At 46.6% G+C, this 9,589-nt stretch overlaps 1 protein-coding gene across 1 annotated transcript in view; it reads right to left on the bottom strand.

Moving 5' to 3' along the window:
• TG (thyroglobulin) overlaps positions 1–9,589 on the bottom strand; it is a 237,536-nt gene that overhangs the window by 181,181 nt on the left and 46,766 nt on the right. Inside the window, exons 23-27 of the mRNA XM_010834775.1 lie at positions 8,236–8,385; positions 5,967–6,137; positions 2,480–2,596; positions 1,840–1,955; positions 7–115 (exon numbers count right to left, since the gene is read on the bottom strand). Of these exons, the coding sequence (XP_010833077.1) occupies positions 7–115; positions 1,840–1,955; positions 2,480–2,596; positions 5,967–6,137; positions 8,236–8,385 (663 nt within the window). The remainder of the gene's footprint in view (positions 1–6; positions 116–1,839; positions 1,956–2,479; positions 2,597–5,966; positions 6,138–8,235; positions 8,386–9,589) is intronic.

Below are 9,589 nucleotides of genomic sequence, written 5' to 3'. Positions count from 1 at the left end.
ACCTACCCTTTTTCAAATACACAGCTAGAGGGTCTCCTTCCCTGCTCCTCACTTTCACCTGACACTGAAGACTTCCAAAGCTGGTGGCCTGCGAGGTCCCCAGCGCGTCTTCACTCTGAAGATGGAAAGAAGCTCCATTAAAGTCCTGTGATGTTTAACATAATAATAAGTTCAGCAAACGTTGACCAAACTCTATCCAAAGTTAGGCTCGGGGGCTACAGAGATAAATAAGAGAGGAACCTTCCTCCTTAATTTCTCCCTTTCTACTGGATCGCACAGACAGGTAAGCAGCAAATTCCAGCCAGAGTGTTAGCTGCAAAGATACATGTCATAAAAGAGGAAATAATTACCCCTGAAAAAGGAGTGCTTAATTCTTTGTGTGTGTGTGGAGCGGCTGGGGGGTGGGGGGGCGGAGGATTATCTCTTGTAACTTCTAAAACAGCTCTATCGGGTAGGTGTTATTGATATGTGCATTTTAAAATAAGGAAACACAGGCTTAAAGAGGATGAGTAGATTGCAAAATCCACACAGCTAATTATGGAGTGGAAGGATAAGAATCCCGGTTGGATTTCATTTCCTAAACACAGCCCTTGGGTGACACTGCCAGTTTAGGTGTTCTGGGGGGAGGGCAATCAGGAACGGTTAATTCTATTGCAAAACAGAAGCTAGAAAATTTTCCCAGAAAAAGTGAATCCAGGCGGGTTCTGATGTATAAATAAGAGTTTGTCAGGTGGAAACAAGAGAAGGGGGATTTTAAGCAGAGGATATGGCAGAGATGGAGACCTGGGATACCACAGGTAAACGTTTTGATTAACTAGGTCCAGTGGTTCTCAGGGACTGTCTATTACAGGGATGGGAGGCAGGTGGTGGGTGGGAGAGAGAGAGAGGCAGGGGCCAGCCTGTGGAAGACCTTGTTTGGCATATGTGGTGAGGATCAGGCGAAGACTCTTTGGCTTGAAAATAAGGAAGGAGGTTTGACTTCTGTAAACCGTGGCGTTCTCGTTTGTCTCTGATCTCTGGTCCCAGCGCTCTTGCTGTGTGGGTTTGGTAGGATAAATCTGTATTCATTGTGTCTTGTTTCTAGTACTTTGCCTCCTCCAAAGTTACCCAACTTTGAGTTTCCCAGTTCGATTTTGGGAATTTGGGGAGGGCAGAAGCTCAAACAAAGGCTATTGGAAAGCAATCACTCTCCTTGCTTTTTAGATAAAAATTAAACTCATTGAACGGATGGTGATATGGAGAGGGAAGAAAGGCCTTTAAGCAGGAAACATTCCTGCAGGTGGAAAGGATCTGAGTTTTAGGTCCCAGATTACAGGAGCCCTGATCCCATCTGCTGAAATTGTCGATACCCTACCAGCTTTGACTTATAGAAAGAACAATTTCATGTGGTTCTAATATTGAACTTTTCTTTTCCTTTTTAAAGTTATAATCATGTTTTACTTCTACAGTGAGAAAGAATGCTGGAATCTGGGACTCAGATGGTATCTGGGGCTTTGGACAATGTCCTGGTATGTCCAGTGACCCAAGTTGCCCAATAAGATAAGCTGGTGGGGGACAGAGGGAAGGGGCTCATTACTATGACCCTCTTCTGATGAATCTATCAGGAAGTGATGCTGCTCAGATAAATAGTCCCTATGTCAGCTTCATCCTGAGCCATCACCAGTCCCCTGCAGTTTCAGTTTCCCCAAATCCCATCATTTTGAAGAAATGGAGGTAACATGAAACCACTTATTGCTAATCTCATTCCATCGTCTGCTCAGAGTGGTGTCGATTCAGTGAAGGCATTTCTGACGTAGGACAGACACAAGACAGAGCCTCCATGTGGCTGCCACAACTCACCCGACCGGAAGTCACGCAGGCGATGCTGTCACTTGCCCAAGCATAGAAATCGCAGGACACTTCTGATCCTGCTATGGACACCGTGAGGAAGCCGCAGGCCTCGTCCAGTGCACAGTCTGCAAGAACCAGGGGACAGTCACCCACCTGTCTCTCAGGTGATACAGAGGACAGACAGACACAAACGCCTACTCCATGCCCCTCAAACACACACACATACACACACACACACACACAGTAACAATGACTACTCGTGGAGGACTGGAGGATTATGAGAAAATTCTTGTAAAGATGAATGCTCGATATGTGGTATTTGTTATTATTCATCTCTGGCCTCACCCTTGAAATAGACAGCTGCATCTCCTGAGCTGGACTAAATGCTCTACAAAGAAGAAATGTCCCTCAGTGCTTCTCCCTTAACATCTGGCAGAGCCTCATTCTTGGCAGGCAGCGGATGCACTATAAACTCAGAACTAAAATTATGAGTTAGATGTACATTTTGGAAATCAGTTGATTTACAGAGTATTTCTGAAGAAGTATATTTGATTATGATCTCGAAGGTTGTATTTAACATGTTTTGCAAGATCAGCACCGTGTATTCCTATGGCACCACCCACGTGCCCGGCCCCCGATTGCCCCTCACCTGCCAAGCACTGCATCAGTGAGGACTCAGAACCGGGAACTTCAGACCTGACCATCACAGCCACATCAGCATTGAAGATCACCTTAGATTCTGGAAGCTTCTCAAATTTCCGCATCACTGAAATGTAAGCATATCCATGAAACTTGACTCTGAAGAGTCTGGGGTCTCTGCAGAGAAGCCAAAAGGAGATTTAGGTCAAGAAATCACTTCCCACCCATTGCATTTGCTCACATGGGCACTGCAAAAAGACAAATTCCCTTTGAAGGGTAGTTCCAGAAGCTGCCTCATAGCTAACACTGAGAGCTATCGCTCACCACGTCTCCTTTTTTTCATCTCATTGTCTGGAAGTAAGAATATCTATTACATGTTAATCCTCACAACTCCCTTTTTCACATTGATACTGATTTTTCTACATAAATTTATATTTCCTTGTCCTTATCTTTGAATGCTAATGATATCTCATAATTATTTTATTTATAATGATACAAATAAAATATCTTATTTATAAGGATATCTCATGTTTATTTTTAAACAACTTGACCTCTTTCTGGAAAGAAGTAAATTATTTTTAAAAGACAAAGCATGTGCACATGGGTTCGTGTAAGTCTGAATAGGCACCATGTGGCTCAGACATTTTTATGATAGCATTTGTCTAAATGATATGTTAGCATCTGTTTTTCTAGGTCCCATCAACACACCTGAGCTCCTGTCTGTCACAATGACACAGTCATGAGCTCATGGAACTAGACAAGAGAGGAGAAAGAAAGAAAATTTCTCAAGGCTATGAAACTTGGAACTCACCCTTTACCAAGCAAAAAATCCATGGCAGGTAACTAGCTGTCAAGGAATGAAACTCATCTTACAAGCCAAAATGCTCAAAAGCACCAATATTTTGCAGGTAACTATCAAAAAATAAGCCCTGAAGTACATGAGTACTGATTTTTTTTTTGAAGATGTGGTGATAAATATGTACGAGTCAGACACAAGCAACTAAGCATAACACATGTAAGCCCTCATCCTCACACACACCCATGGCTTTAAAAACGAGATCGTGTCTGAGTTGATTTTCATCATGTCAGTACATTCAAGGCCATCCTAAGCAATCTGTTCTCAGTTTTCATAATAAGTGTAGGGGGAAAAAAAAGTGTGTTTGGAGTGGGGATGGGAGAGGGGAGTATTAATATAATAGAAATGACAGGCATTAAGCCTTCGGAAACTTTGATACGAAAAACTCTCATTTTACAAAGTGGCCCTCATTGATCTAGAAATGGCCAAGTTCATGTGCTCAGTCCATAATCAGCCCTTCCCATCTCCTCCTTTCTTCTTTATTTTTTGTACTCCTTGATATTTTGTTTATAGGGACCAGAAGTTCTAGTCCAGCAAATACCATCTTACATTCAGCCCAGTGTCCCTAAGGCTTGGTTGGTATGGACAAGAAGCTCACAGCCTTCTAGGAGATTAAATAAAATTTGAAAAGTTTTTCAGTTTCCAATTAAATTAGTCTCAGGAGCCATAAATGCGGTAAGTTTAGCGCTTCAATTAGAGAATTGGCTGGTTTTCACCTAAGAGACAACACAGTGATGGAGATCTCAACATTGCAGAGCTCTGAGAAAAAACTCATTGACAAAGAGGATAGAAACAATCTATGAACTGAGTTACCAAGGAGTCCTTGGAATATTGAGTTAGGATGCAAACGTATACATCCTCTAGTTGTAATATCCCACATGCCTTATAGTCATTTACAAATTTACATACGTAACATATTTACAGATGTCTTGGGGAAAGCATTAAAGGTCAGCATCAAGGCACATCACCCTATTTGGTCACAATTCCTCCACAGCTTGTGAAACTGGCCACAGGAGTTCAGGTGGTGGGAAAATCCCCTTCCTCTAGGTGCCCTTTAGGAGACTGTTCTGATCACGCATGCTCAGTCGCTCAGTCGTGTTCAGCTCTTTGTGACCCCCTGGACTGTAGCCTGCCAGGCTCCTCTGTCCATGGGATTGTCCTGGCAAGAATACTGGAGTGGGTTGCCATTTCCTCCTCCAGCGGATCTTCCCAACCCAGAAATCTAACCTGTGACTTCGGCATCTCCTGCATTGGCAAATGGATTCTTTACCACTGAGCCATCTAAGAAGCATAAGTTCTGAAGAAGCCCAGATAATTAGAGCCATTCATTCATTGTGTCTCCAGTATTATTGCTGAGTAAGTTTGGAGGTTTGCTTAAGAAGCCAGAGATTCGGAGGACCTATCTGGAGGCTATTCCTACAGCACCTCAGAGAGGCGTCATCAAAGTTGGCAAAGCTAGCTGTGTTCCTTGTAAACGTTTCTGATGCCACTGATTGAACGGGCTTTTCTGCTCCAGATGAATGCAGGCCAGAGCAAGCCAGGAAATGCTTTACAAAGTGTGCGTTACAATCCACACAGCTGAGCTGGTGGTAGGGATGCAAAGAGGGCTGGAGTTAAGATGTAAGCACCCAGAGCAGCAGTCATCACCACGGTCCTTGGGCAAGTGGCCTTCCCTCTGAGAATGTTCTCTCCCTCATTTGTAAAAGACAGCAAAGATCGGCCTCACCGAGTCCTTAAAGCTCTAACTGTCCTTAAAGCTCTAACTCCCCTGACTGCTATTTCTGCCCAAGAGGAGGGATTGTGGAAAAAACCAATAAAGATTTTCACTGGATTTGCCATGAGATTTTATCCATGGACGTGAAAGTTTGTTCATGGACACACGTGCACAAATCCTTGGCATTTATTAGTTCTTTGCTAAGTCATTTCATCTCCATCTTGCAGATGGGGAAACTGTTGAAGTGGACCTGCCCAGCATTACAAGACCCGTAAAGGGCACCATGGGATTAAACGAGTTCTGAGCCCTGTCCTGTTATACTTGGGACTGTAGGACACCTGTCAGTTTACTCAGGGCTTTTGTATCCATTATCTCATCGAAGAGCTGGGCTCAGTGAACGTTTGTCATTTTCATAGGATGATATTGACCCTCACTGTGTCTCAGGAAGTGAGCAGGAGGCTGCTGGAGTCATGAGGCTCAGAGAAGCTAAGCAATTTTCCCTGGGTCACCCAGCAAGTAAGTTCTGGAAGAAAGACTGGCCCTCGGGTCTTCCCCTAACATCCCACTGAGGGAGAAACACTGACCACTTTTGGGGGCAAGCTGCCCACAAGAAAGGAAACCTCAGCAGATGAATGGCTTTTAAATTCATTTCTCATGAGGCTGAATACTTAGGGGTGAGGTTTCATGATGTCAGAAAATTTTTTTTCCAGTGATTAAAAGAGAGAAAGAGCAAAACAACAACAATTTTTGGATCTGAGTGATGAATATTTTTTCATCGTACTAATCTTTCAATACCTACGTAGTTTAGAAATTTTCAAAATAAAAGCCTGGGACAAACACATCTCGCGTATCTCTCCCACTTTAGAAAGCCCAGTGGGATTGCACGCCCTGTCCCCAGGAGTGGCTAAATGAGTGGCCTGTGCGTACCCAGACACTGGGCGTCCACCAGTGGGGCCTCTGCCTCTGTCCAGGGCAGCCTCCGCCCCTCGCCGTCCACACAGAAGGCCTTCCCGCTGGTCCTGTCCCTCTGGCTGGCTCGGTACTGGCCGTCCTGGTCACACTGCAGGCCCACCTCATTCTTCTGACAGTCGGTGACACCTGGAACCAAAGATGAATATAGCCATCAGTGCCATCAGTGTCGTTGGGTCTTCCCTGGTGGTCCAGTGGTTAAGACTCCATGCTTTCATGGCAGGGCAGGTAGAGGTTCGATCTCTGGCTCTGCATGGCCAAAAAAAACTATCAGTGTTGTGCTTCTGGGGTCCCCTATCTGCTCGGCTCCCAGTCCTTGATCAGACATCCAAGTCCCATGTCTGAGCCAGACACACTCCCCCAGCCTCAAACTTGTCAGTGTCCCCACCCTGACCACAGGACAATGTCTGGGCTCGCCTTTGGGCCACAAGGGCCTCTGTGACCTGGACCCGCCCATCTGACCCTCCACCTGCACCTGTGTGTCCACATCAGTGGGTACCACCAGCTCTGATACCATTTTCTGGACCCCGACCCTGACTCTGCCCCCTGGTTCTTCTCCTGGTGCCCAGCTCTCCCTGGTTCTCAGGGAGTTAACTCTTTGCCACCCAGTCCTCATTTCCTCAGGGAAGTCCCTTGACGTCCCTTGATGCCTGAGTGCCACACCCTCTCCTCTGGACCTGCACCTCTGCTCAGAGCTGAGAGCACGATGATTATTTCCATCAGTCTGCAGAACGACTGGTTCGCAGCTGTCTGCCTCCCTCCCCAGCGGGCAGGGACCTCACCTGGGTCTGCTTCCTGTTATAGCCCAGTGTCTTGCTCAGTGTCTGACACATAAGTAATACAAGCCTGCCCTGCCCACCCTGGGCTTTGATACTGTGATTTATAATAGAAATACGTATCTGGTCTTGATCCGCCATGTCTGGAAGTACGTTCAGAGAAAGGAGGTGACTCGGCCAAGGTCACAACAGTAGGAGGGAGAGTGGGGAGCAAAGGGGAGCAAATGCGTTTGGGGCGGGGGTCCTGAGCCCCCGCCTCCTGCTCAGCTGCCCACCGTATGTGTATGCAGCATGCCCTCCACAAACAAGGACCAGCGCGTAGCAGGGAACCCCTTCCCAGAAAGGATCCCTCGGGCCGTGTGACAGCACCTCACATCATCCCAGACTGCAGTGACTGGAACCCATGTGTGAACATCAAGGACGCTGTGTTCCCAGGGAAGAATCTCTTCTCTAGAAGGGATGCTGGACTTCCGGCCTCAGGAAATCCTCTGACTTCTTACTTCCTTGGAAATACCGCCCTATTTCTACTGCTCTCCTGACCAAAGAAGACCTCCTCTATCACAGAAGGGGACTTGATCTCTTTTGATTAATTATTTTACAACTCCAAACACGACTCAGATTTCAAATAGTAGTAGCCACGGCTGCCTCATGTTGACACCATTTCAGAGTATCATGAAAAGATGCACAACGAGGCAAGATATGGGTCCCTGCGAGGGAAAACCCAACCCTCCCCAGGTGACTGTTAAGTAAACAGGCCGAGTGAAATCACATGACATACGGGAAGGCCACCGTATGCACAGACCCGACAGATCCATGGGCCCAGAAAGGGAATATGAGCTACACGGTGGTGGTGACCGTAGGTGGAAAACATCTTCCACGTCTAAATCTGATAACACTGACTTACAAAAATTGGAAGTTTCAGAATCAGACAATACCAAGATCAAAGGCCAGTTATGTCACTTTTGGGGCAACTCTCACACTAGGTGAGCGACTTTAGCTAAGTCTCGTCAGATGAGTCTTGGCTTTCTTACATGTAAAAGTTGAGCTCATAATGTTTATCTAAAAGGAGAATTGGGAGGATTGACTGCGACAACACTAGTGAGATGTCTGGCCTGGGTTTTAACAGAGCAGAGACATTCAAAGGTGGTGCCCCTTTGGTTATGCTATGGACCCAGTGGTGCTCAAGGGTGGGCAATTTTGCCCCCCCATTTAAGAGATACTTGGCATTGTTTGGAGACAGTTCGGTTGTCACAATTTGGTGTGCATGAAGGAGGTTCTGACAGGTAAGGGCCAGTGCTGCTGCTGAATAAACATCCTCTCACACAAGGGACAGCCCCCCCAAATGAAGAACTGTCTGTGTCCAGATTCCAGGAGTGCCGAGGCTGAGGTGTCCTGCTGGATCGCATGGCACCGTAGGGTTTCTCTTTCGGGCAGGACCCGTGAGGACTTACAGTGAGTCTGGCTGAAAGCTCCAGCATAAACGGTAGTTCTGCCCTCAGGACAGGGGACACAGGCCAGGCTCCCTGCCTGTTCTTGGTAGAATCCAGCAGGACAGGGAACGCACTGCTCATCCTGAAAATAGCTTCCTTCCGGACACTTGACTGGAAGAGATCAACAGAGCAATGAGGTTAAAAAACAAGACACCTGCTGTACAATTACAACCTCAGAATGCATTGGATCTGCGAAATTCCAAAATCAGACAAGAACTCATTCATTTAGCAAATGCCCACTGAGAATGCACTGTGCATCAGGCTCCAGTCGAGGATAAGCCGTGAAAAAGGTCCACAAGGTTCCTGCTCTCCAGGAGCTGAAAGGGCTGGTAGGATGAGAGGGTGTCTGACAAGAATGTCAGATACGAGTGAGATGAAGCAGGAGCAGAGGGCATGATAGTGAGGAAGGCCCCTCTGAGAGACAACTTGTAAGACCTGATGAGTGAGGTGTATGCCAGGCAAGGATGCAGAAGAGAATTTCAGACAGAGGGAACAGCAAGTGAGAAAATCCTGAGCCAGGAATAAGTTTGGATTCTCCAAGGAATGGAAAGAGAAAAGCCAAACAGAGCCAGCTACTGAGTTAAAGCTTAGTGGACAAAGAGAAGGATGTCATGAGATGAAGTTGGAGAACATCTTTAAAGATGAGCACCAAAAAGGTTTAAACCTTTAAAGAGGTTGCCATGGGAACGTGGTGGCAAACAGTGGGGGGTGCAAACTTTGGAGTCAGACAGACCCAATAAAGTCCCCCTCCTCCCTGTGCCTAAATGACTGTGGACTTCTCTGAGGCTCCATTTTCTCCTCTATAACATTTTGTTGTTTATTCACTAAGTCATGTCCAACTGTTGGCAATCCCACGGATGTAGCCCGCAAGGCTCCTCTGTCCATGGGATTTCCCAGGCAAGAATACTGGAGTGGGTTGCCATTTCCTTTTCCAGGGGAATCTTCTCGACCCAGGGATCAAATCCATATCTCCTGCACTGGCAGGCAGATCCTTTAGCAATGAGCCACCTGGAAAGCCCTCTCTGTAAAATAGGGATTCATTATATTATCCCACTGGAGTGTGGTAGTGATGTGCAGATAGCATGTGCCATAATCCAGACTCCACAGGTGCTCAGTCTACAGGTGAGGGAGTTGTTCCTTGTAGCCTCAACTCCTGCTGTCTCTACACAGGGTGCCCTCCCTGTGGGGTGATCTCAACCATTCAGCACTATCTGACTCCACTCACATGGCCTCTTCCTCTGGGTCACTCAGTGATGGCGGGGCTCAGACCTGGGGCCACCAGGAGGTGAGATGCCCAGGGCATGGGATCGACAGA

Source organism: Bison bison, unplaced genomic scaffold, assembly GCF_000754665.1.
Source record: "Bison bison bison isolate TAMUID 2011002044 unplaced genomic scaffold, Bison_UMD1.0 scf7180017864036, whole genome shotgun sequence".
NCBI classification, from domain to species: domain Eukaryota; kingdom Metazoa; phylum Chordata; class Mammalia; order Artiodactyla; family Bovidae; genus Bison; species Bison bison.
The sequence above is the reverse complement of the archived record's forward strand: the minus strand, read 5'-3'. Positions and strand labels throughout refer to the sequence as shown.